This window comes from Biomphalaria glabrata, chromosome 5, assembly GCF_947242115.1.
Source record: "Biomphalaria glabrata chromosome 5, xgBioGlab47.1, whole genome shotgun sequence".
Classification (NCBI taxonomy): Eukaryota; Metazoa; Mollusca; class Gastropoda; family Planorbidae; genus Biomphalaria; species Biomphalaria glabrata.
Window position 1 is genome coordinate 27933496 of NC_074715.1, and position 27981 is coordinate 27961476.

General features: G+C 33.5%; 2 protein-coding genes and 1 long non-coding RNA gene across 4 annotated transcripts; 2 read left to right on the forward strand and 1 right to left on the reverse strand.

Annotated features, from left to right (window-relative positions):
* The first annotated feature begins 123 nt into the window (after positions 1-123).
* On the forward strand, positions 124-16343 carry LOC106052054 (S-phase kinase-associated protein 2-like). 2 transcript variants are annotated; one of them, XM_056028812.1, is made up of 11 exons: positions 124-280; positions 3926-4136; positions 4857-5019; positions 10177-10285; positions 10642-10756; positions 10873-10943; positions 11723-11857; positions 12179-12280; positions 12997-13124; positions 13508-13670; positions 14016-16343. In XM_056028812.1, exons 1-11 carry the CDS (start codon positions 207-209, stop codon positions 14215-14217), a joined length of 1473 nt encoding a protein of 490 aa, XP_055884787.1. In that variant the 5' UTR covers positions 124-206; the 3' UTR covers positions 14218-16343. The 2 variants fall into 2 exon arrangements, with proteins under 2 accessions (XP_055884787.1, XP_055884788.1); XM_056028813.1 differs by having other exon boundaries at positions 3926-4103.
* Positions 16344-18679: 2336 nt separating this feature from the next.
* LOC106052055 (uncharacterized) lies at positions 18680-26882 on the reverse strand. The gene is made up of 5 exons (XM_056028807.1): positions 25568-26882; positions 21649-21826; positions 19920-20103; positions 19556-19754; positions 18680-19284 (listed from the first exon to the last, which is right to left on the reverse strand). Exons 1-5 carry the CDS (start codon positions 26880-26882, stop codon positions 19079-19081), a joined length of 2082 nt encoding a protein of 693 aa, XP_055884782.1. The 3' UTR covers positions 18680-19078.
* On the forward strand, positions 19185-26596 carry LOC129926233 (uncharacterized). Its single transcript, XR_008777860.1, has 3 exons — positions 19185-19310; positions 20787-20925; positions 26496-26596. It is a non-coding gene; the product is annotated as an uncharacterized LOC129926233 (long non-coding RNA).
* Positions 26883-27981: the final 1099 nt, after the last annotated feature.

Consider the following 27981-nt stretch of genomic DNA (forward strand, 5'->3'; position numbering starts at 1 on the left):
ATTATTTAGGCAAAGTCTATATTTTATGTAATTTATCCCCAAAAAATTGTTCAAATGGATTTTTGTTTTAAAAAGTTTGATAGTATAGTTAGGATTAATGATAGAACAATGACTTTTTCGCTTTTTTCCCCTCAGTTATGTCCCTTTATAAGAATGTAATTTGTGAAAGACATTCGGCGCAAACTACAAAGATTACATTATGAAAAATGGAGGAGGAACGCAAGCAGTCTAATTTAAATAAGGAGTTATCCAAATATCGAAATCGCAATAAAAGAACAAGGTTAGATTTAAATCACGTATTTCGCTTCGTTCTTCAACTGTAATAATTAACAACACCTGTTTGTTTAATCAATATCTATCTAGTCAGTTAAAGTTAAGAGAAATTTCAATTTGTATCTAATTAGATTCTAAATTAGTTCTCACTCACGTCGAGTCACGACAGTCGATGATTTGACACGTCTTCCTCAGTAGACTTCAATCAGTGATTATTAGTGTGACTTGTCCGATGTCGTTGTCCTAAAGCCTAAATGGATTTAAAAGTTAAATCTTATTAGATCAGATCTAGATTATTCTAGTTTAGAATACAAGTTTAATTTAAAGTTATAATCTTCAATATTGCGTTAGTTTAGTAGACTTTACTTTTAGATTCTCTAGATCTAGAGAATCTAGATCTAGAACTTAAAATAGATCTACATCTAGATCTAGATCTAGTTACTTAAAGTAGAAGTTAAAGGGAATTTCCGATGGTTTTTCAAATTTGAGTTATTGACATATTTAAATTCTGCGTAAAAAGTTGTAAAATTTAAGTGAACTTCACATTTTACCATTTAATTTTTTATTTAATAAAAATGCCTAGAAACATTTATAATATATATTTAATAAATTAGTCAGTAAATTCTTGTCATCTAAAAAAAAACGGGGTTCTTTGAGATTTTGTTTTTAGCCTATTTTAGGTTAGGCATACGATGATGTATAGATAGTATGTGTCACTTCCCTCAACAATACTAAAAAGGAATTTAACTAGATTTGACCAATCGTATCACTTCATTCTTACAGTAGCTTTTAGGCTTAGTGACGGCCTAGTCAAGCGCTATGGCTATGGTACAGTTATAGTTCTAGATAGATTTAAAAGCATTAGGCTTAGGCATTAGGACAACCAACTCGAGAAAAAAAGTAATATTTTCATCTAAGCCCCTCCCTGTCCCAAGAAGTAAATAAATCGTGTATCTGCTGACTGATTTGAACAAACTGGTCAGTGTAAGGCTAGTCTAGACTACGTGTAGTCAATCATGACAAGACAACCAAGCGATAGTGTTTGTTGTGTGTTGAGTGGTCAGGCGAGAAGATACACACTGCCGTGGTTAGTCAAGCATGTAAATCTCCTTTAACACGCATTTTTTTCTTTGCTTACAAGATCTAGATCTAACTGCTTAGACGAAGATATATAATATTTCTTTTACGAGAATGTAAACGTTACTGTATGGTTTTCCATTAAACAGTAAGTCAATCGATTAAATTAATAGGCATGCGTGACGTCACATAGAAACCCAGTGAAAGTCTGACCGCTTTGGATGCGCATGAAAATTACGTCAGAAAAATATCAATTACTAAGTTATTATTGCAAATAAAAACAAAATAATAATATATATTCATTATCGGTAAATCAAAACACATAATATATCAAAAAATTGTCAAAACCAACGGAGTTCCCCTTTAAGAGTTTAGATCTAAAATCTAGATAAATTAGATAAAAAAGTAGATATTTAGAATAATTTAGATCTAGACTTCTATTATTAGTATATAGACTAATCTTATTTATTAGAGTTAAAGAGTTACTAGATCTAGAAGTTTAGCATGTACTATATCTACTCAGAACTCAGACCTATTGATTAGAATCTAGATCTAGAAAAAATTACAATATCTAGACTCTATATATAATATATATATATATACAATTCTCTTTTTCCCTCAACAGTTTAAACGAGTAGTAAGGAGTTTTCAAAGGAAAGATCACTCTGCGGATAGTCCACGAGAAAACAAGAGAGGGGAGAACAAAATAGCAGGGCAGGACCGTTGCAATATCACTCTTTTTTTCTTTATTTCTACCTCACATAAAAGGGGGGGGGGAGTAATCTACTCTGTAGTAACTACCGAAGTGACAGAGCACACTCAAGAGTTTGGACACAATGGAAAGATCACTCTTTTATTTTTGCAATTCGGACGGGGGGAGACAAAAAAAAAAGACAATTTTCGTCTGTATATATTTCAGGCGATTGGAATGAGTTTTCAAAAGATTTTAATAATTTCCGGATATTTCCAGGACTTTTTCGTATATTTTGCAATTTCAGGAGATTTCCAGGACCTCCTGTTAAATCAACAGGAGGCCGCTGGAAATCTGTTATAAGTTATAAAATGGTTTAATTTAATAATTTATACACCTAAAATTAGCGCGGGTCCTATTAAAGTGCTGGGCCCACTGCGGTCGCATAGGTTGCAGTGGCCTAAGGTTGGCCCTGAAAAATAGCGGCGTATGCTACGCCGCCAGTTGACTAGTAATAATTAATAATATAAGAGAAAATCTAGATCTATCTAGTCTAGATATTTAGTCTTTTTAATGATTAATAAAACTCACTAGGAAAGGTAAAATCTAAAATATCTAAAAAAAAAATTAGTAATGCGTTCATTGACTTGAGTGTGTATATAATTATATTTTATATACTATATCAGTGATGCCCAACCTAATTCAGTCATTTTTATTTCAAACACTAGTGTCGCGGGCCACATGATGGAAAAAATACAAAAACTTAATGAAATTTACCTGAACCTATATTAATTTCAAACCCGAGGATCTAGTACATTACATTGAATTATTGGGAGATTTGAATTTTCTCTTTACACTTCAAAAATTGGAGTAAGTTCTGTTGTTCTTGTTGTTAAAAAAACAACCACACTTTCTTTATAAAAACAAACATGTTGGCTAGCAATGGTATCATGTTCTACAAAAAAAAGTAAAGATCCGTTCACTTTTCTTAGTGGATTTTATAGTCCTGTTTCATGAACTCACAAATGTTAAATGCCTTGGTAGTAATCCATTAGAAAAAGTAAGGGCCCTAACGTAGGTAAAGATACATTTTGAACATTTTTTAGAGGGGGGGGGGATTTTCTATATTTAGTGCTGACGTTTCGACAGGCCGGTTGGAAGCACTTCGCGGGCCGGATCTGGCCCGCGGGCGGCATTTTGGGCATCACTGTACTATATTATATGCATCCCCGTAGATAATCATGCTCATGCTGCTCTCCAGACTGACAACTTCGCTTTATTTACACTCCAATTTACATGTTGCCAATTATGCAGTTTATTACATTGGCTCATCGTGAGTTGTCACCCTGATCTCTATTGACTCCTAAAAATACTAAGATCAGTCTTACTTAGCCAATTTTTGTGTCTGTAAGCAAATCCTATGCTGAACTGGGAGTCTGCCACTTAATGAGGTTGTGACAGAGCTGACATATTCTCTGACAAAATAAATCAGGCACACCAAGAGTTGTGAAGACATGGAGGCCAATACAAGGAAAACGCAAACAGTGACATCGCCATGTAACTGGGTGCTACACTTTCATGGAGGACCTCATAGCAATTGACACCAGGTGGGAAAAGGCTTCAGACATTGCCAGTGACAGATCTTTGTGGTGAAAACTTGCTGTCCAATGCGCTGAATGATGCAGGAGGATCTAGATCTAAGTAAATGAGCTGTCAAATTCTTTGACTTGGTTGTGCCATGTGGTGCAGTGGTTGTAGAGACCCTGGATAGAGTTCTTGTTACAATATATTATGTGTGTATTGTATGTATACATAATTTTATAATCTTGCTCTAAAAATTCTTTGCATTTCATTCTTTCAAATAACATTTCATTTATTTCACAGTGATGTGTTCGATGATGCTTATGACAATAACAACCAGAACAGACCTCCATGCGATGACTCTCACCAATGCTCTAAAAGAACTAAGAGAGAGGATCCTCATTTTGGATCAAGTTTTCAAATGGGACCGCCTTCTATTAAATCTGAATCAACAGATGAACATGTAACACCCAATACTTTTGTTAGTGTCAACTCATCTCTGGCATCCCTTGGGGTATTTTTTTATTAGTATTTAGATGTTTTTTAAAAAGATTATGCACGCACACACATGTACATATCTATATAAAGCACAATGTAAGGAGTATGTCATGTATGTTACTTATGGTAATAAAACCATTTAACCAATCTTGATAAGATTTGGCATGAATATTCATTAGATCACAGCATATTCTGTCTATGTAGTGTATATGTTAAATATCTCTCCCACAACAAGACCCTAAAAAAATGTTAAATATACATAATTTTAAGAATGCATCTTTTTAACAAATTGGACAAACAAATCGAGTAAACCCATTTTCACAGCATTTTATATTAAATTAGCTACAAATGTCTGCTAAATGTTAAACCCCATTTTCATAGTCTACTTTCATTTTCATGTGAAAGTTTTTTAAGGGGACATCTAGCCTTGTTTGTATAAATATATATAAATATATTTATATATTATATAAATAGAGAGAGAGAGAGAAATATTTTATATATATATAGATAGCAATAGATATATAAAAGACAGTTTGTAAGGAGCATTCAATAGTCTTAATTTTAAATTTAAAAAAAAATTATGCATGTCTTAGTTACATGTGTGTATTTGTTTAAAGTTTAATGTTGCTCTCTTTTACTCTTTAATTAAATCTACTGTAGTTTAAGAAAAAAAAAATACATTGAAAGTAATTTTAATGATTTTTTTTGCTTTGAAAAATTTCATGATCTGTTGTAGGCACCACGGATCCTTTTAATTAACCAACAAGTAAATGCTGATCACCAACAACAGCCAAGACGTGAGGCTTCTATTTACCATCATCTGCTGCGTACTCCTCCATCCATAAAAAATAACAGAGTATATTTACGAAGAAATAATGATGAGGAATATCGAGGCTTTGGTAAGGCTTACATGGTTATCAAATAATTTAAGTATAAATAGTATCGTTACTTGCAATCTATCATTGCTGCTACTATCTATTTCAAAGTAATTGCAATTCAAACTTAGCATTTAAATGAAATATTGATAAAGTATTTAAATAACAATATAAAAAAAAACAACTGAATAGCATTTAACAAAATTACCATAACACATTGCGATGCCAAAACATTTATGTACAAGAAGTATCATGGGCTATTCTAGCATTGTTTAGTTATCTCTTAACTTGACAGCATGCGCAATCACAGCTTTGTCAGCAAAATGGCAGCTAATTTCAATTTTGGAAAATAAAACAACTGGCTATTTCAGTCGATTGCAGAGCAGGCTCATGGTGAATTGGACTTTCTAGAATCTAGATCTAATTCAGAACCACAATGCGGCTAAGGAACCTTAAATTTTAATTTAAAAATTTGTTAGACCTAATCTAGATCTAAACTAAACCTATATATAGATTTAGATCTATATGGTATTCTACAGAGAAAAGAAACACGAATTCACATTCACTTGCTAGAGCTTAGGCTAGATTGTATGTTTAGTTAGTTACATAGATTTATATGTAGCTATTATAACACCAGGTCTAGCGTCTAGACTCACAGTCAAGGAACCTTTGAATTGAAACAAAATCTGATGCTTAGAGCAAATTGAAAAAAAGACATTTAGATCTAGGCATACATTCAACTTGTTTTTTTTTTTGAAGTAACGTCTGTAATATAGATTTATATATATATCAGACCTGCCTACCGTTACGCAAAATGCGTATTCGTTACGCAAAATCTCCCAGAAATGACAGTCAGTACGCAAATGCGCATTTAACCCGTCTCGTTACGCATTTCGTATCCTTTGACGCCTTTGTTTTTTTTCCCCTCTCTTGACTAGCTTACGAGCAGTCACGGAGGTCACGCTAAGCCGTCCTGTTGGGCGGGGGGGGGGAACAGAAAAGGTGGGGGGACACATTGTGTCTAGATCTATACGTTGATTGGTTCTTAATAGCAATAAGATTTAGTCTAGAAATGAAGAACGCGAGAGTGAGGTAGTGGCGGGTTGGTACCAAGTTGGTACCGTCAGTTAGCTGATACACCAATGTGACTTTTTTTTTTTTTGTAAGTTCATTAGTAGAAATTAATTATGTTGAATCCCTGATTCCCGTATTCATTTGTATAGAAAAAAATATCGAAGTGCTATCGATTCAAAACACACTGAGTGACATTGTAGATATCTAGTCTAGATCTGGATTCTAGATCTAGAATCTAGATAACTTGTTATACAGGAATAGAGTCTAGCTAGTCATTACGTTATGTCAATTCCCTACATTACTACATTACTCTACAATCTAGATCCAATTTACTTTTAGTTGTAGTATGATTTAAATTGACTAGATCTAGATCGATAACATCTACTACCATCTAGTCTAGATCTAGACTAGATTCTTAGTCTTAGTATAGAATAGATCAAGGATGAAGGTAGGCCTACGTTTGTAGCGGATCCACGGCATCGGTAACACTCTTGAGCCCAGATCTAGAGTAGATTATATTCATTATATAGACATAGATCCAGATCTAGTCTAGATATCTCTATTGTATTGTCGTATTGATCTAGATCAGTGGTCTTCAACCTATTTTGGCCTACCGCCCCCTTTTCGATTTTTTTCTTTTAAAAAAGCCGCCAGCGCCCCCCTCTAAGAAAAACAGTTATAAAGAAGCGTGAGAAGGCAAATTTGAACAAAATATCATCTATCTAATTTTTATGCTGTCAATAACACTTATCCCGCTTGAGAGACGACCGCATGCCAAAAGCGATTGTTGTGAACTCTTTGGCCTATGACTGACGAGCTTTGAGATGCCCCTCTCCCCCGTGAGCGCTATAAAGATTTATTCAGGCGCCATTTCGCTCTCTCTGGCATAGAGGAAAGTACCTGGCAGCATTCTCTGGCAGAAGATAGCCTCTGAGAGAAACAGTTCGAGAGCTCTTACAAAAACTGCGGGACAAATATTTGATACTCAAAGAAAAGCCAGCATACAGCGGCTTTGTCTGCATAAAATTCGGGAAAATATGTAGGTCGCAGTTGGGTTTGTGTAGTTATTTGAAACACTGGACTCAGACGTAATCTTCGGAATTAAAGGCAAAAACATGCAAGAATAATGTCAAATAATTTGCAGTGATTACACACAAAAATTAATTGTAAAGACTATCTTTCAAATCCTAAGAATAGTCTCCGTTTGAAGTTTTGAATATTAGGGCCTACTGTTTTTAGGTTTAATTGTAAATTTAGTTTTAATTTTTAATATAAATATTATTATTGCTGAATTCACTACAAAATGAAATTAAGCTAATGGTAACCTTGTGCCTCCTGCAGTCTGACAATTTTAGAAATTTCAAGCTTTAAATTAGGCAAGGCGAAGGTCTCCTCTATTTGCTACATCCAGTCTATTTCTTTGCTTATTCATTAACTTTGTTACGCACTAAATCTAGGTGAACCATGTATGTTGATGGAATAGCTAAAACATAATTCCATTTTCAACCAAAGTTTGGAATTTTACTGAAACATTTAAATGCAGCCACATCTCTGTTGTGCCTCTAGGGGCGTAGATAGGAATTTCCATCGTTTGGGGGCCGATGCATTTTGCGTAATATTTAATTTAATTAATTGAAAAAGCAATAATTTGCCGCGCCCCCCCCCCCCCCCCCCCTCTTAAATGGGGGCCCGGCGGGTTTTCAAATTTCCCCCCTCCCCCACCCTAGCTATGCCACTGTGCGCCTCCTATGTTTACTGAAGACATGATTTTGTAAATTTATTTTTTCATGCAACTCAATTTGAACGTCAGTAACAGATGTTTAATAATTGTCATTTATATATATTTTTTTAAATTTAATTTTAGAAGCGAATCTTAATTTCTTCATAGAGCATTGATATGTGAATTGCATAGATATCGGTGTCCTTGGGCAGTAATTCATTTGTCAACAAACAAGTTATGTGAGATTGTAAAAGTTTTAAAATTAATTTAATATCTCGATAAAAGAGAAAATGATATTATCAATAAAAGTCAATCTCTTTCCTAGCAGTCGGAGGTTGGTTTCATTCATTTGTGTTAGATGCCTACCATGTAAAACAATTTTTTTAGCCTGCTTTAAGTCATCGCCAATCGTTGAATCTTCCCGTTTCTCACAAAAAAAATTATTTAAGAGCTTAAAAAACGAGCCATAACCATTAACAAACTCCTTTCGAAATCCAGCGAACTTAAGTTTACAACAAGAGTCTAATAGAACATCTTTTTCATCATTTGTTTCACAAAACTGTTGAAAGATGCGCTTATTTTCGGCATGGGTTTGTATTTTATTTACAGTTTTATAATTAGATTCAAATAGAAATGAAATTGCGGGCTAAACTTTTCTTGTGAATAGTGAATAGATTTGTTCTTTATTCTTTATTACCTATGAAATCATTGTAGCGTCCAACCACTGATGGTTTCCTATATGTCCCCATAAGCTACATAACAAGACAATTTTGAAATAATATTTTTTGTGTTACATATATGTTCTAAAATAAATTTAGTTTTAATCAATTTTTCAACAATATCATAAGAATTTTTAAAAAGCTATGCATTTTTCTAAGAAGCCATTAAAACATATCCTGCTTTGCTGTTTTTTTTTTGTTTTTAATATTGTTTTAATTGTAGATTTTTATAATTGTTCATGAATATTCTTAAATTATTTTTGGATATCGCTATATGTTCGTGAAGCCGACTTGGTTTCATAACCTCATCTGAAAATGCCATCAAAGTAGAACTTACCATTTTTCTAGTGGCAATTCACTAAATCTCAAGGAAATATTACATGACATACCAGTGAGTTTTCATAACATTTTATCAATGTTTTTTATTTTAAAAAGTTAAATTATTCTATTAAATGTTACCTGTAATGTTTTTAGCAATTAACATTTACATATTAATATATTAACATATGTAGATAAAATAAACTATAAAACTTTGTTTATCAAATCTTAAACGTTTATATGCGCGAGATCCATGGACAATAGGTACTCTCCAATCATAGCAAAAGAGTAAGAATTTTAAAAATAGAAAATGGGATTCCGGAACTCAATTTCTAACGCTGTTCCTATTCTTAAATTAGAAGCAAGTTAACTATAATTTGTCTATATTTAGTTTAATGTTGAAGAATTTTAAAATTTGTTTTGTTTCAGAGCACCTTTAGTTTCTTCTTTCCGCCTTTATGCCCAGCGCCCCTTACCGCCCCATTTTGTGCCCAGCGCCCCCCTACCGCCCCTTTGGCTCTCAGCGCCCCCCCAAAATATCGAAAACGCCCCCTAGGGGGCGATATCGCCCCCGTTGAAGACCACTGATCTAGATTTAGATTGTAGATCTAATCATGACATCTAGATCTAATATTATATATATATATATATATATATTACAAAATAGTGGATCGTGTAATTGTTACGCATTCTGGTGCCAAAATACGCATTTTGACCATCAGCGTTACGCATTTGGATTTTTTTGGTAGGCAGGCCTGATATATAGTTCGTCCATCGTGGTTCGATGATGACCACTTTGTCATCCAGGGGGCTGAGGGCTTTGAGGGCCTCAACTCAAGAAAACATTAAGAAACTGGAACAAACACCAAATAGACCAGTGAGATTCATAACAAACGAATATTCACATTTGACTAGAGTAACACCATTAGTAAAATCACTAAATTTAGAAAGCCTTCAGGACAGAAGACTCAAAAGTAAAGTAGCAATTATACATAAATAACTGAACCATAATCTTCAAATACAAAAACAAAATTTAATAAAATACTCTGAAAGACACAAATATAAAGGCACATTCTTCGTCCCATATGCTAGGACAAATTTGTACAAATACTCTTTCTTCCCTAGTGCTATTAGAGCATGGAATGGGTTGCCTGAGATAGCCAGGAAAACCAGTGACTTGGCAGAATTTAAGTCATTGGTTAATATGCATGACTAAATGCATGACGCGTAGGACGTAATCATCTTCTTTTTTGAAGTAACGTCTGTATTATATAAGATAAGATAACACAATATCCTTTATGGAAAAAAATTTTCTACTTTTAAAATTAAATCTATGTACACATTTTTCAGATCGATTTGCTAGAGTGTCAGATGAAATAATCCTTCGTATATTCCACCATTTACCGCGTCACATGATGTGTACATGTGCTTTGGTCTGTAGGAGATGGGCTCGTATTGTGTATGTATATTCTGATGAAGGAGTTTTTTTGCTTTTTTTTTAAGAGGCTTTCTCGTTGATTGGTAGACATTTTATTGGTTTAATATGCATTAATAACATAAAAAGAAAATGAATTTTAAAAATTGTTTAGTCAAATAGTTTGAATGCTAGTAAACTTTAACACTAATTTTTTTTTAAATTGTTTAGTCAAATAGTTTGAATGCTAGTAAACTTTAACACTAATTTTGTTAAAAATTGTTTAGTCAAATAGTTTGAATGCTAGTAAACTTTAACACTAATTTTGTCAAAAATTGTTTAGTCAAATAGTTTGAATGCTCGTAAACTTTAACACTAATTTTGTTTTATTGTCCCTTTAGTTGTGATGTTTCTTTATGGAGAAGAATGGACATGGGTGGTCGTCCACTTAAAGTAGGAATTTTAAAAATTTTACTGGAAAGAGGGGTTGAAGTGTTGCGTCTTAACAGATCTGAGGTAAAAAAAAAAATATATATATTTTTTTGGCAATATTCCATTTTTTTAAATTTGATATAGGCTTAATTTCTACTTTCGTTTTTGCCTATGCATATAACAGTTTACATTTATTGTAGGTGATGGGTGATTTCTCTAGCACAGTGCAAGGTGCACCAGACCCTAGAAGATCTCCTTTATCAGAAGAAAGGTAAGGAGTTTTCTCTTAGCCTCTTAATGATTCTTTAGTTGCTGGGAAAAAAAATTGACTGCACTATTTGCTGAAAATAATTTGTTTGAAGCCAATGTTTATTTCAGAACTCTTACAGGTCTTTAGTAGATTTGAGAAAACAAAATCCAGTTTGACTGACTGGAAATTTGGCTGAAAATTTCCTGATCTTTACATACATTTAGCTTGGGAATATTAGTTATAAAATTTAATGTTCTATTCATTTTTAACAAAAAGTATTTTTAGATTTTCATCTTCTTATTTTTTATTTCCTTTAAAAAAAAAGGATAAAATAAACAAAAGTAAGACTTGCTAGTCTCACCTAAAAATTGTTTTCCTAATTAGGAAAAGACAAATTCTTATTATCACATAGGCAACCTTAGTTACATATTGTTTGTTATTTTTCTGTTACTATTTTCTGGTCACCACTAGTTAAATACTTACATCTTAGCATTAACCATTACATACATTAACATCCATACATATAAAATTAGCATTATCATTTCACTTAGACTATTTGAGACTATTTTAGTTTTGTTTTGTCTTTTGTGAATATTTGAGACTATTTTATTGCTGTTTTGTCTTTTGTGATTACTCTCCCTCTTTTAAGCTCTGAGATAAAACAACACTTAGGTCACAACCTCTGGTTACTAACCTCTGAGATAAAACAACACTTAGGTCACAACTGCTCTAAGCTCTTCCTTTCTTGTTAAATAAAAAAAAAAGCATCAGTTTTATAAGCTTGTCATCCCTTTCTTCAGAATGTATCGTCTCCAACTGCTGGATATGAGTATGGCCAATGTCAAGACAAGTCTGGTGGAGTCAATGTTAAAGTTTTGTCCCAATCTGAAAAAAATCAGCTTAGAAAACATTCCGGTTACAGAACAATTACTCATGTAAGTTCTAGACATGTTAATCCTTATAAAGAGGAGTCTTTGATTTGTTTACTTAACTCATTCTCTCATAAAAGCAACACTCCCATTGTCAATTGAAACCAGTCATTTTGAGGTCTTATCCACTGTTGAGTTTTCTTTTTTTTTTTTTTTTTTTCATTCACATTTTCATAATCAAATTCAAAATATTTATTTTAGTATAAATAAATTAACAGTTGGTAGTGTGCTAGGAATGAGCAAAGTGAATAGAAACAGAAAATAATTATGGAGATATAATTTTTTTACGCATGTCTTATGAAAATAATTGTTTAATTCTCTTTGCAGAAATTTAGCTGTGAATAGCCCATATCTGGAAGTATTAAATTTATGCATGTGTGTTGGAACAACAGCAAAAGGATTGGAATGTATATTTGAGAACTGTACAAAGTAAGGTTTATTTAAATAAAAACAAATGTGTATGTTTTTAAATCATTTGTTAACCTGTGCTACATATTTTCTCAAATATTTACAAAATCCTATACTTAAATTTGTATGAACTGTGAAGTCTAACCAAGCTCATTCGAAATTTTAGATTTTGTTAATTTTTTAAAACCGTTTTTTATAAATTGTAAGTAATAAGTCACAGACTTACTATGTATACACTTATAATTATGAATATATAAATAACAAAATCCTTTACCTAAATCAAATGTACCTAATGTCTTAATTTTTTTATCCATGCACTAGTAGACAAAATTACATTTTCAAATAATAATATTACTATTATAATATAATATATATAATATATAAATCATGTATCTAACTTGAATGATATATCTCAAGGTTATATCTAACATGCTTATTCAGTTAAGGGCACTGTGACCAGCATTTATATTTAGCTTTCCAGGGGTTTTTAAGTCTTTGTAAGAGCTAGCTGACATTATTTTGGAAGAAAAAAAAATGGGTGGGTCATTGTGCTGGCCTTGGGCTTGTAAACAGTCCATATGAATGAGCTGGACATATTTTGCTCCCTCTGATTCTAAGCAAGATTTTAGCTTTTTGGTTTTATCCCCTTTCATTTATATTTTTGGCAGTTTTAATATTTGAGCTTACAACTCTGTATAAATTAAAGGCTCTTGTTTATTTTGCTTCCTGTTGCTCAGCCTCACCCAGCTAAATATTGCCTGGACATACATGTCAGAAGAAGAAATCAAGACTATCTGTCAAATAATGCCGTCACAAATGAAAGCCCTAGATATAAGCGGAAACAGAGAAAAGCTAAGTGATCAAGGTAAGTATTTTTATATAATCTATATCATTTTAATCCTTAGCAGCTTTCATAGATATATTAAAATAATAATGTCATATTTGATTATTTATCTGGGTTTAATTTTTTAAAAATCTTTTTGTTTTTGTACAGATTCCAGTTTTGTAAATTAATTTAATTATTTAAAATATTATATTATTTGAAAATTCTTCATCTAAAAGTAACTCATCATATTCATCTATACATTCTTTAGTTATTGGGCTTAGGATATAGAGTTCTGAAAAGAAATGATTTTATCTGATATCAGTGAGATTGATACAGAATGTAAGTTTGTTTACCATCAATGTTGGCATCATTATTATTTGTTATTTGCAATCTTGCATTAATCTGTACTTTCATTAACCCAGATGTTGAGACTCTGTGCCAAAGGTGTTCTTACATGCAAGACCTTGACCTCAGTGACTCCACAGAGATAACCAACTTGACTATTGACAATATAGCTCAGCATCTAAAGAAGCTTCAAAAAATTTCTTTCAGCCGCTGTTATTCTCTTAGTCCTACTTATGTTTCGTAAGTTGTTTAAACATTTTTTTTACAAGATTTTTTTTTTTTTTTATGTTTGTTAAGGGTAATTTAAACATGCTAGGGAAACTGTTTGAGATATAACTCACCATGATAGTTAACCATTAAAACTTTTTACTATTTAGAGAAATATATTTAACTCCACTCCACTTTCTATTTATTTTACTTTTAAACAAATGTTCTTTTCCAGAATTATCTTTAATTTATTCTTCATTTCTTGTCAAATTAGATTGTTCCCCTCTCCTCCCCCTCCTCCTAAAAGCACCATTGATTTGTAATAAACTGGAGAGAACAAATATGGACTTAATGTCATCTATTTATATTCTCTATCAGCCATTTATGTGAACTCCGAGACCTGAAGGTCATCAATGTTTTTGGTATGATGAGGGATACATCGCTCAATGTCTTGGAGCAGAACATGAAACGTTACAGAGTCAACAAGGAACCATTTTCTTGCATTGCCAGACCCACACCCAGCAACTGTAAAAAAATATTTATGTGGAACGTTTCACCCAGGCATGGTCCTTGTTTGTAGTAAGAACCATATGTGTGCCTTGTGACTCAATATTGTCAAATGGAGTAACTAAGAAAGTCGTGTGTCAGCTTATTTAATGTTTAAAATTGTGAGTTAGGATTGGACTAGAGGTAAAGACTTGTGCCAAAGTCATTAGAGTAAGCTTATGAGTTAACAGACTTATTTCACTTTATAAGTGACATTTTTATAAGTGATGTGTACAAGTATTTTTAAGTTTGAAAGTGACTATGTATGTAATTGGATATAAGTTATTTCCTTCAAGTCTAGATTAAATGCAGTAGTATTGTTTTTCCTTTAGATCTTGTCTGTAATTTGTTTTAGCCCAAATATGTTTGCATAAGCAAAGATAAAACAATATTAATTTTAATGTTTGTTTTTTTTTAAATATTATAACTGCATTTTAGTCTGCGTTTTGTGTAATTTAAAAAAAAATAATTAGTGTATTTTTTTGGCCTTTTTTGTTCTAATACTATTGTCAGTCAAAACATGTTTTGTTATTAGTTAATGGAAGAAATTTTATTCTTTGCTTATAATATTTATGCCAATACACCATATAGTTGGACAAAGCATATCATAGTTTGATAGAAATTTTATTTTTTGGGGCATTAGCAATTAAAACTGTTGTCATGGTAGTTCACTGTTTAAATTCTGCTGTCATCCTCTGCCATCATTCAGGGGGTGGGCTACCACACAGTAACTATAGATTATGAAGGAATGTTTTAAAAAATATCAAATAAAACTACCTGTGTTTTATTGGTAGTTTGTGACATGAGTTGTTTTTCCACCAATCACCTTTTGTCTACATATCACAAACTTAACCAGAATGGAAGTAGAGATTCAAAACTGATCAATGTTGATTGTTTATTCATTGTATGCTATCATTTCATATTTTTGTAAGGCTAAAATAAGTTTATGTGAGAATAGTTTAATAGTCATCAAGCATTTCACTGAAGACTCGAAACAACTTTATATCAGTTAATAGGGAAATTCAAGCATTTTGTATGATACTGAACTACTTGAAAGATTAGACAGTATCCAAACGGCTTGTTCCATTCATAGATATATATTTTAGTAAATAGATCTATATTTGTCTGATGTGCAATTTTGATTTTGTAATGATTTTTATGAGCACTTTTTCATGATTTACTTTAGATCAGATTTTGCTTTTGCATGATTTAATTTTACATATGACTAAATAGACTTTGTTTTGATTGTACATTCTTTTAGAAACATGCATTTTTTTAAAACACAGTGATAACAGTTTGTAATTCACTTCAAAAGAACATTTACTGCCTGATTGAACTAGGTGTATACAAATGTAATTATCTAATTGGATAATTTTGATTTTCTTAAGCGAGAGTTTTTATGTGTGTTTATTTTAAAAAATGAATGGGTTTGTGTCACTTTGCTTGTTAATGTAAAAATATTTTTGAAAGGTAACTATTTTCATAAATTTTTATTGATTGATTCCAATTTTATTTAATAATCTCTGTAATGGTATGTATATGATTGTATCATAAATCTGGAATTTGTATTTAAAGAAAACTTGGAGACCACTTGTGATCAATGGTGTCAAACATGACAGTCCCATTTTTCAACAGATTTCAAGAATCATTTCTTTAGAATAAACTATTACAATTGGAGGACTTGCTGTTTGTATTATATACATTCTGATGCAAATTTTTAAAACTTTGATAAAATCAATTTGTATTATTAAACATTTAGAACTTTGTTTAAATTTTAAAGATGTAATTCATTACTGTAATTTTGTTCAATGTTATCAACCAAATTTTGGGACATTTCTTTTAATTTTAAATCATTTACATATTTTTTTTCTTGAAGATAAGAAATAATATGTAATAGGACTTTGTTGAAGTGACTGTCTATAAATATACAAATTCAAAATATTGGCATTTTGACAGAATGTTTCAATAGAATTTAGCAGTAAGTAATTGTTTGGTCTAATGACTGAGATGGCATAATTGTGCTGGGTTAACCTACAATTTATTGTGTGTGTTTTCTCATTCACATCTAGTCTAGTTTTTAGGACAAGGAATTTTAGTTCAGAATCTTCCTAGAATCATACACTATTCAACTGAGTTCATTAAATGTGTGTTTCACCTTTTGATTTGTCTTTTTTTTTTTTTTTTATGAAAATGTTTGAAATTTCTCTGATAAATGTTTGTGACTAATTATAGAATGCCAGACCTAACCCTTGTGCTCTTGAAACTCTTAATTATTTTAATGTTGATTTGTTTTGGAAAAACAAAAATTTAACATTGGCATGCTTTAATCTATAAAAAAAAACAGCCCTTATCTCAATATAAGTGTTACCGCTATAGAGATATTCTAAATGGTACAGAAGATGCGTACATAAAAAAAGTGGCAATTATGTTTAAGCTAACCCATGGCATTACTAAACATTTTCTTCATACACCAGGACAAAGTGTTTTCTAAATGAGTCCATTTCAATTTCTTGGATTAATGGTGTTTTTTAGATACCAGTACATAACTCAACAAGCCTTGTTAATAGGTCATAGGTTTATATGTCAAGTAAAAAAATCATTTTTTTTTAGCACTTGATAAGTTTTACATTTCATTGGCTAAAACATGCAAGAACTTTGAATAAAATATCTACAGAGATTCTGGTTTGGTTCGACTGTGAATGGAGTCCAGTTAATTTCATTGGGCATATGGCGCCTGTCCCTGAACTGCCATTCTATTTCACCCCAATCAGTTTTCTGTTGCACTTCTCCAAGTTGCTTCGACTTGAGCCTCTTGATCATTATCTTGTAGACTTGGTCATTAGGCTGTCAGAAAATGTTTGGACATCCTTACCATGTTATTTACTTTCTGATGACTTGATGTGATACTTTCTTGGAGATATACATTTGGCAGTAATGGGCAGTTACTGGCATTGAGCTAATACAGTCTTGTTGTTTTGCAACTGATTTTATTATGAATATTTTGAGTAGTAAGTATTTACTTTTAACATAAATACTCAACATAAGGTAGCTTCTCAAAAAAACACTCAACGGTATACTAAAAATACTAGATAAGATTTAACAAATAATGTAACCTTTTTATCTTTTATACTTGCTCTACACCTTATTTTTGTTAATCAAAAGTACAACCACATTTACGTATACAGCACACCTTCACAAACTTTCTAGAAATAAGTTTCTGCTGTTGTAGAATACATTTTTCTTCATCAATGTTTTCAAAACTAGATGCTGGAAGTTTATCAAACGCAAAGAATTCATCAATTTTAATTCTAAGTAAACGTTTGTCGAAACAATTTTTTTTTTTTTTTAAATCATTGGCCTCCTTCAGTCGTAGAACGACTATGGTTCATCTCAGCGCACACTTTCTCATGTGGCTGTGGAGCCCTATTTTGGAGAGACACTCCCGTCCACAGATAGCGCAGGTTAAGGTGGCTCTTGCTTCGGTGGCAGAGGAGCTGGCCGCTTTTCGGATTGTACATTTTTCTTCCTGAGCTGAGACCCATGTACTTTCACCGTCCATAGCTTTCTTGGTCACTGTCTCTCTCCATCTGTTGCGGTCTAGAGCTATGTCTTCCCAATTGTCAGTATTGATGTTCACTGATTTGAGGTCACGTTTTATTACATCTATGTAACGTAGGTGGGGGCGACAAGTTTTTCTTGTGCCAGTCGCGAGTTGTCCATAGAGGATGACTTTCGGGATGCGCTTGTCCTCCATCCGGCGAACATGTCCAAGCCAGCGCAAACGGCGTTGTCTGAGGGCTTTAAAGATGCTGGGAATACCTGATCGCGTAAGGATCTCAGTATTGCACACTTTTTCTTTCCATGTGACTTTCAAGGTCCTACGGAGACATCTCAAATGGAATGAGTTCAGTTTTCTCTTTTGCTTTGCGTAGGTGGTCCATGATTCACTGCCATACAGTAGTGTACTCATAACGCATGCCTTGTAGACTTCCATTTTGGTCACCGTAGTTAGCTTATGGTTTTCCCAAACTCTTGGCCGAGTCTAACGAAGGTCGATTCAGCCTTCCCTATGCTTTTTCTTTTGTATCTCCTCTTCTAGAGACAGGTCATCTTTAATTGTGGATCCCAGATAACAGAATTCGTTTACGGCGTCCAGCTTGTTATCGTCTATGAGGATGGAGGGTGGTGCTGTACCAAGTGGTCCCATAACATTTGTTTTCTTCGTGCTAATAGTCAAGCCATATTCTTTACAGGCCTGAGAGAAGCGGGACATAAGTGACTGAAATTCCTCTTGCGTGTGTGCCACTACCGCTGCGTCATCCGCGAATAGCATATCTCTTACGAAGGTAGCTCTGATTTTAGTTTTGGCCCTCAGTCTGACAATATTTAGGAGTTTGCCATCAAATCTGGAATGGAGATAGATGCCTTCGGTGGATTTGTTAAACGCGTTGTGGATGAGCACATTTAAAGTAGAACATTCAAAACAAAAACGTTGATCAAACAAAACTCATTTTTATTCAATGCACAAATACATGTTATTAACAACAATACACGTTACTAACAACAATCCATGTTACTAACAACAATCCTTGGTGATAGTACACTGCATATAGACATTACATATGCATTGCTTGACCTGGTCTACAAAATGTCTCTGATAAGAGTGAAGGTATTAATCTATAATTAGACAACATTGACGTGTAGCCAATAAGTAAGTTTAAATATAGAACAAGCATTCCACTTGAACAGTTCTTAATGCAACTCTAGCGTCATAATTCTCGGCAACAGCCTAGTAGTCATCAACTAGAGAACAATTTAAAAGCCCAATGCAGACAAGTAAGATTTGAACACCATTCGCCCGCAGAGAACACCACAGACTTACTCTTCTACAAGTTTTACATACAACCGCATTTTTCTACCATGACGTTAGGCAGAAGTTTTCTTGTGACGACGCCATTTTCAGCGGTAATGATGAACGAGTCCTTCAGTTGTATTGGTACACAGCAGGGCTTCAGTTGCTCTCTCAGAGAACCACTCAGCGGGGAAGACCAGCGCATACTCTGTATAACAGCAGTGTGGTTGTACATCAACTGATCCATACCTGGAGGGACAAGGGAGCACATAGCAGTAAGTACAAAGGAAGTTTTTTTTTTTTTTGGTCTTGTTTTCTCACTATCGTGGTAAGAAATATTCTTATAAGGGTGAGTGCATATGTTTCAACCCTGCCCGACAGCCCCCCTCCCTCGCAGGTTTGACTAGAGTGTCACTAGAGAGTAATAATCATCAATTCTGAAGGAATATCCAAAACATGTAGAACTAACAAAGAAGTATGTGCCGTGACTATCACCGCTTCACAGTGACTTGCAACTCACCGTCACAATAGCCAAAACAGTAGCCGATGGACATAGTCCTTGGTTGGATGATGTAATTCAGATCCACGGCATTAAAGTCTACATCCAGTTGTCGCTTACAGCACCTTGATCGAGGGTCGCATGTCTCAGAGTCTCTTTTGTCTCGCCTCTCTTTCCTAGGTTTAAGATATGTGACGACCAAGACTGGTTTGTAGCCTTCCTTTTAAAAATAGACAGATTTAAATACGCTAGGTTTAGTGAAATACGCTATCATTATTGTAGCTAATAATAAATCAAAAGTATCTCTCGTTGACAAACGGTTACATTTTATTGAATTACAATAGAGGCATTCAAAGGAAAGGAAAGGTTAAGTTGATCAGCTGACCTTGACCCCATACAAAGCCTTGTAATGTTGAGTGGCGCACGTGCTGCACTTGATGGCAAGTATCTTTTTGTCACCTCCTTGATCGACCCACTTTTTGACTTGAATACTTAGGTCCAGGCTAATCCATCCATCCTTGGCGTAGATCTCCATGCGAGCTATGAGGCTTTTCTCTTTGAGGCGACCACTAAACGCAAGAACAAATAAACAGACATGAGCATTGAGTATGCCAATAATGGTCATGTTAAATCAGAAGTGATAGCAGAGCTGAAGACGCGCATTAGTTGTCAAAGTAAGATCCCCACACCAGTGGTTCTCAAACTGTGGTACACGGACCACTTTCTCACTACGCTATGATCCTATCCCTTGTCTGGACTAGTTGGAAAGGAGTGGGGGAGAAAGAACGGGGGTATCTGGGTGATCGCTTTTTAAATGTATTTATAAAACAAACAAAATATTTTTAAAATACTTTTTTAAAAAAAAAGCAAAGCTTATCCAAAGGGAAGAACTCCGTCCTTAAAACTATATCTACCAATAATGTACAAGTTATTTCCCTCATTCGATGTCAAACAAAATAATTATTACCAATAATTAATTGACTAATTGAGTATTTTTGTTTATTGATTCATGTATTGTTAGGTACAATAAATAATTGTTTAAAATATCAACTTTAATGAGTGAGGGAGAAATAGCGTAAACCATTATTAAAGGGACTAAACATAAATTTTGCCATATCTGTGAATACTGAAGTATTAGTTTCCCTTGTTGCTATTAAACAAAATAATGAATTACTAGTAATTAATTGTCTAATTGGTTACTTTTTAAAATTGATTTATGTCTTGTCTATGTCAATGAATAATTTGTGCAAAGTTTCAGGTGTGGGAGAAATAACGTGTACAAACTTTTTACCATACAGACAGAGTTGATATAAGCTTTGTAAGAAAAAAAGTGAACGACCTGAATTCGAACTCGTGGATTAAAGCCTTCTCAGGCTTCTCAAGCCAACACGGTAACCACTCTGTTAGCGAAGAGCGTATGAACATGAAAGATTGTTTACTTATCTATTGTTTATATTTCATGATTTCACTAATCCACAGACGACGACCTTATTCAGTTTATACCACCACTTCAGTCCCCTTGTTCGAGATACCAAACAAATAATTTATTACCACTAGTTAATTTATTAATTGGTTGATTCTTTAAATTTATTTTTGTGTTGTCAGGTAAAAGAAATAATGGCACAAAATTTCAGCTTGATCCGAGATTGGGTTTGGGAGAACTAAGGTGTTTTACCAGTCAGACGTACATACAGAATAAGTGAACAAGTTGATAAAAGCTTTTTAAAAAACTATCCTCGGCGTATTAATGGTCACGCGTTACAAGATCTAATCTTCAAGATTCTATACCGGGGGAGTAAAAGTAGGTCAGCAGTGACTAAACCAGAGAAAACATATATTTACTGCATTTAGTACACGCACACAAAAATTAATAAGGTGTTGTTTTTCCCCCCTCGGATAAATATTTGCTTTCAATTAAAGCATTTATTGTTCTCAGTTGAGAAAGTATATACTTTTAATCAATTCTTTTTGATCTTTCAGTATAATAAATACAGTCACTCTATCCGTGTTTTCTTTTTTGTTTTTGTATCACTGTATATTTACCTTTGCCCCTCACCCCCCCCCCCCCGCCCCCGTATTAATGGAATTGAAATGGAATGCTACAAGACTCTTACCTTCGTCGTATGCCAAGCTCATGTAAGAGTATCTCATGTTTTTGCATGTCATTTCTATCTTTCGACTTGAAGAACCAGAGGAAGGCTGACTTTATACCGCGTTTTACATTTTTCCCAGTAAGATCGAATGTGTAGCAACCGGTGGCATTGGCATTCATCTTGATGCACTCGTGGCCAACTAGAAAAGAAATAGATACTTCAATAGCTTCAATTATATTGAAGACAAAGAAATAGATACTTCAATAGCTTCAATTATATTGAAGACAAAGAAATAGATACTTCAATAGCTTCAATTATATTGAAGACAAAGAAATAGATCTCATGTCAATCCCCTTTGTAAGACAAACAAATAGATCTCATGTCAATCTCATGATATATGCCGGACTTCAATAAGCAGATCTTAGATGAGGACCATACCATCCTCTAGAACACTTTAATAGAAATGCACATAAATAATATTAGGATACATAGTAGCCTACTTTTAAATTTAATATCATTTTTATTCGGTATATTAATGTATACTTTTTAGTTTGCGTAGGGGAGCGCGCAAAGACTGCACTATCGTAAATTTGGCGCCGAGTCTCATCAATCTGTCTCTCTTATATATTTCATCCTCTCTCTGTCTCTCTCTCTTCCTCTCAACATGTAATACACGCAAAATACACTTGCACAAAACTATTTCTCTTATTGTGTTTATTGGCTTTTTAATTATTTTTTATTTTATTTTCTGGATTCGCTTGAAAAGATAAGTCATTCATCATTGGCCTCCTTCAGTAGTAGAACGACTATGGTTCATCTCAAACACTTTTTTAATTAGGGCTTTGAGTAAGTGAGATGAAAGCCTGGCTATTGTTCATGGTTGGAACGATGTCTCACGCACAGCAGTTCCCCCCCTCTCCGCGCAGCTGATGTGACCAAAGGAACGGAATTTCCGATACAATTTGGGATAAGATGTTTCTAGGGGATGTAATAGTGAAACAAATCAGCTTTTTCTAGGGAATATATCAGTGAAATAAATCAGATGTTTATAAAAGATGTACCAATGAAACAAATCAGATGTTTCTAGGGGATGTAAGAGTAAAACAAATAATTGTTTGTAGAAGCAGATATATGTATTCTCTATTTAAAACTTGCTTCTTAGCAATTTTCTAAGGATGTAATAGTGAAACAATTTAGATGTTTCTAGGGAATATATCAGTGAAACAAATTAGATGTTTCTATGGAATATAATAGTAAGAAACATTAGATATTTCAAGGTTGGAAAACACACCCTCTAAGTTTTACTCTAAATCTATCAATTCGTATGCACACCGAGGGACAGTACACACTTTATATTTCTAAACTATCCCTAATACTTTCAACGCTTAATGCATCCGTAACAACTTCCTAAAGGTTAATGTACTTTCTAAGGTGAACTACATCCTTAATATCTTCCTAAAGGTTAATGTACTTCCTAAGGTGAACTACTTCCTTAACATCTTCCTAAAGGTTAATGTACTTCCTAAGGTGAACTACATCCTTAATATCTTCCTAAAGGTTAATGTACTTCCTAAGGTGAACTACTTCCTTAACATCTTCCTAAAGGTTAATGTACTACCTAAGGTGAACTACATCCTTAATAACTTCCTAAAGGTTAATGTACTTCCTAAGGTGAACTACATCCTTAATATCTTCCTAAAGGTTAATGTACTTCCTAAGGTGAACTACTTCCTTAATATCTTCCTAAAGGTTAATGTACTTTCTAAGGTGAACTACATCCTTAATATCTTCCTAAAGGTTAATGTACTTCCTAAGGTGAACTACTTCCTTAACATCTTCCTAAAGGTTAATGTACTTCCTAAGGTGAACTACATCCTTAATATCTTCCTAAAGGTTAATGCACTTCCTAAGGTGAACTACTTCCTTAACATCTTCCTAAAGGTTAATGTACTTCCTAAGGTGAACTACATCCTTAATATCTTCCTAAAGGTTAATGTACTTTCTAAGGTGAACTACTTCCTTAATATCTTCCTAAAGGTTAATGTACTTTCTAAGGTGAACTACATCCTTAATATCTTCCTAAAGGTTAATGTACTTTCTAAGGTGAACTACATCCTTAATATCTTCCTAAAGGTTAATGTACTTTCTAAGGTGAACTACTTCCTTAACATCTTCCTAAAGGTTAATGTACTTCCTAAGGTGAACTACATCCTTAATATCTTCCTAAAGGTAAATGTACTTTCTAAGGTGAACTACATCCTTAACATCTTCCTAAAGGTTAATGTACTTTCTAAGGTGAACTACATCCTTAATATCTTCCTAAAGGTTAATGTACTTCCTAAGGTGAACTACATCCTTAATATCTTCCTAAAGGTTAATGTACTTTCTAAGGTGAACTACTTTCTTAACATCTTCCTAAAGGTTAATGTACTTCCTAAGGTGAACTACATCCTTAACATCTTCCTAAAGGTTAATGTACTTTCTAAGGTGAACTACATCCTTAATATCTTCCTAAAGGTTAATGTACTTCCTAAGGTGAACTACATCCGTAACATCTTCCTAAAGGTTAATGTACTTCCTAAGGTGAACAACTTCCTTAATATCTTCCTAAAGGTTAATGTACTTCCTAAGGTGAACTACATCCTTAATATCTTCCTAAAGGTTAATGTACTTCCTAAGGTGAACTACTTTCTTAACATCTTCCTAAAGGTTAATGTACTTCCTAAGGTGAACTACATCCTTAATATCTTCCTAAAGGTTAATGTATTTCCTAAGGTGAACTACTTCCTTAACATCTTCGTAAAGGTTAATGTACTTCCTAAGGTGAACTACTTCCTTAACATCTTCCTAAAGGTTAATGTACTTCCTAGGTGAACTACATCCGTAACATCTTCCTAAAGGTTAATGTACTTTCTAAGGTGAACTACATCCTTAACATCTTCCTAAAGGTTAATGTACTTTCTAAGGTGAACTACATCCTTAACATCTTCCTAAAGGTTAATGTACTTTCTAAGGTGAACTACATCCGTAACATCTTCCTAAAGGTTAATGTACTTTCTAAGGTGAACTACATCCTTAACATCTTCCTAAAGGTTAATGTACTTTCTAAGGTGAACTACATCCGTAACATCTTCCTAAAGGTTAATGTACTTCCTAAGGTGAACTACATCCTTAATATCTTCCTAAAGGTTAATGTACTTCCTAAGGTGAACTACATCCGTAACATCTTCCTAAAGGTTAATGTACTTTCTAAGGTGAACTACATCCTTAATATCTTCCTAAAGGTTAATGTACTTCCTAAGGTGAACTACATCCGTAACATCTTCCTAAAGGTTAATGTACTTCCTAAGGTGAACTACTTCCTTAACATCTTCCTAAAGGTTAATGTACTTTCTAAGGTGAACTACATCCTTAATATCTTCCTAAAGGTTAATGTACTTCCTAAGGTGAACTACTTCCTTAATATCTTCCTAAAGGTTAATGTACTTTCTAAGGTGAACTACTTCCTTAACATCTTCCTAAAGGTTAATGTACTTCCTAAGGTGAACTACTTTCTTAACATCTTCCTAAAGGTTAATGTACTTCCTAAGGTGAACTACTTCCTTAATATCTTCCTAAAGGTTAATGTACTTCCTAAGGTGAACTACTTCCTTAACATCTTCCTAAAGGTTAATGTACTTTCTAAGGTGAACTACTTTCTTAATATCTTCCTAAAGGTTAATGTACTTCCTAAGGTGAACTACATCCGTAACATCTTCCTAAAGGTTAATTTACTTTCTAAGGTGAACTACTTCCTTAACATCTTCCTAAAGGTTAATGTACTTTCTAAGGTGAACTACTTCCTTAACATCTTCCTAAAGGTTAATGTACTTCCTAAGGTGAACTACTTCCCTCCCCCATTTCTTACACAATATGTGCACACATCCCTTATTGTTCTCACCGTAATCTCCTGTGATAACAACTTCTTCGTCTCTTGCATAAAATTCATACTTTTCCTCCAATTGCCGCTCGTCTCTGAACATTTTCTCCTTTACATCTTTGGGTAACTTCGGTAGTTTTCGCTCAGTCATCTCACTTACGTCAGATAAATTCTTGTTGCTCAGACGGAGTTTTTGCCGAAGGACCTTGGAAAAGAAATTTAATCTTATACTTTTAATATTGTCCTCAGTGAGTCCCTGACTTCCACAGTGGGGACAGTCTGCACTATCATCTGGGTATTTTTCTTTCACGATTGGTTCTTCCGATGGATGGACAGAGTTGGCAGGCTCAAATTCCCGAAATGTAAGGGAACTTTTTTGTGTTGTAGTGTTTGTACTGTTGGGCGATTCAAACGTTGTTAGGTTTTGATTTGTCATTGTGTTTAAATCCTTGGGTTTCTTACAAGAAGGACAAAATGGGTCCGGTGTATTTCCATTCAATTCCTTCTGGTCGACTGACACTTGAAGCATGTTGTTGGTTGTGACTAAAGTTTCATGAGTTATTTCTAAGCTGTCATTTAAGATATTGGAATCCAAAGACTCAGTTTTAGCAAGTGCAAGTGTAGAATTTAACTTTCTTAATGGTGTAGTTTCGTTCATCCTAATCTTATACTCTTCTTTCGTCTTTTTGTTGTCACTGGTTTTCTTATCTTGATCATGTAATAGTTTATTTTCATTTAAGTCAGGCTCGTTGGGCAAATCTCTATTCCCTTTAAAGACATGATCTGTCATCGACATATCAGTCTCGTAGTCGAAATCCATTTCATGAAAAGTAAAATTATTATTTTTTAAATTATCTTCCACAGTTTTTGATTTTGTAAAACCAATATCTTTCATTGACACATTCTTCACTTGTTGTTCGTATTTATCTGTTACGTTTTCTCTTTCCAGTTGACTTTGGACTACGGCGCCACCTGGTTGGACTACGGCGCCACCTGATTGGACTACAGCGCCACCTGATTGGACTACGGCGCCACCTGGTTGGACTACAGCGCCACCTGATTGGATTACAGCGCCACCTGATTGGACTACAGCGCTACCTGGTGTAGTGACGTTGTCCTCACTAAGCTCATCTTTGTTGGATTCCTTGTGCACAGTGCTTTCATACTGGTTGATTTCTTGGGCTGGGGCCGAATGCGTGCGTTTGAAAAGTCGACCAGTGGTTGTAGAATATTTGTTTTTACTGGAGGATTGGATTTTCAATCCAGTAACGTGGGTAATTGTATTAGTTAATAAACAAACGATTAATGTAAAATGGCTCAACGATAGACAAATCATTGTTTGTAGATGCAGGTCTAAGTAGTCTCTATTTAAAACTTGCTTCTTAGCAATTCATTAGCACGAATTAGCTTCAAAAGACTCATCAGAAATATGTATGATAGATCTATTGCTCAGTGATTGTAATAGAAGGATGAAGAAACAGGTCCAGCCCTGGTGCACTTTTTCTGAAACAAAATAGTTGGGCCTTAAATTAATCAATTTAATATATCTATCTATCTATATTTCTATCTATCTTTCCCCCCCCCCTCTCTCTCTCTCTCTCTATATATATATATATATATATATATATAGAGAGAGAGAGAGAGATAGATATAGATATATAAATTTAGATATATAGATATATATATAGAGAGAGATAGATATAGATATATAAATTTAGATATATAGATATATATATAGAGAGAGAAGAGAGATAGAGAACAGTGTATGTACATCGTTTAGTAAATCTACTTAGTAAATAGTTCATTACACCTCAATGTAGAAGTAAGGTGTCCAATAAAATGGAGGGGGTTCCTATTAATGATTTAAAAGTTGAACACAGTAGGCATAAAACCTAGGAAGACTCATTAAAACTTATCAGACTGAAATGAATTAATAGGCTACATAAACTTACGAATGATATAAATCATTGTACTTTACTAATTTTATATATATTCCTATATATTTTTTTCTTGTTTGTGATGATGATTGTGTGGTCCTAAATAAGCATATTTCTTAAGAATTATGTTATCCATAAACATTTTTCTCTGATATTTAAGTGTACTCTATAATGTATAAGCAGGCCTAGATTCAGGTATTTATAGATAATTTGTTCTCTATATAATTATAGGTAGACCTACTAACATTATGTCAAAATATCTATAGATAATGTGTACTCTTTATAGGTATTAGGTAGGCCTAGAAGCTACTAACCTTATGCCAAAATATCTATAGATAATTTGTACTCTATATAATTGTATAGGTAGGCCTAGAAGATACTAACCTTAAAACAAAATATCTATAGATTAAAATATTTCTTTTCTGTTTTGTTTTATTCACTAATCCGACCAAAGTGAATCTCTTTTGTTTTATTCACACGTTTCAACGAAACTATAAA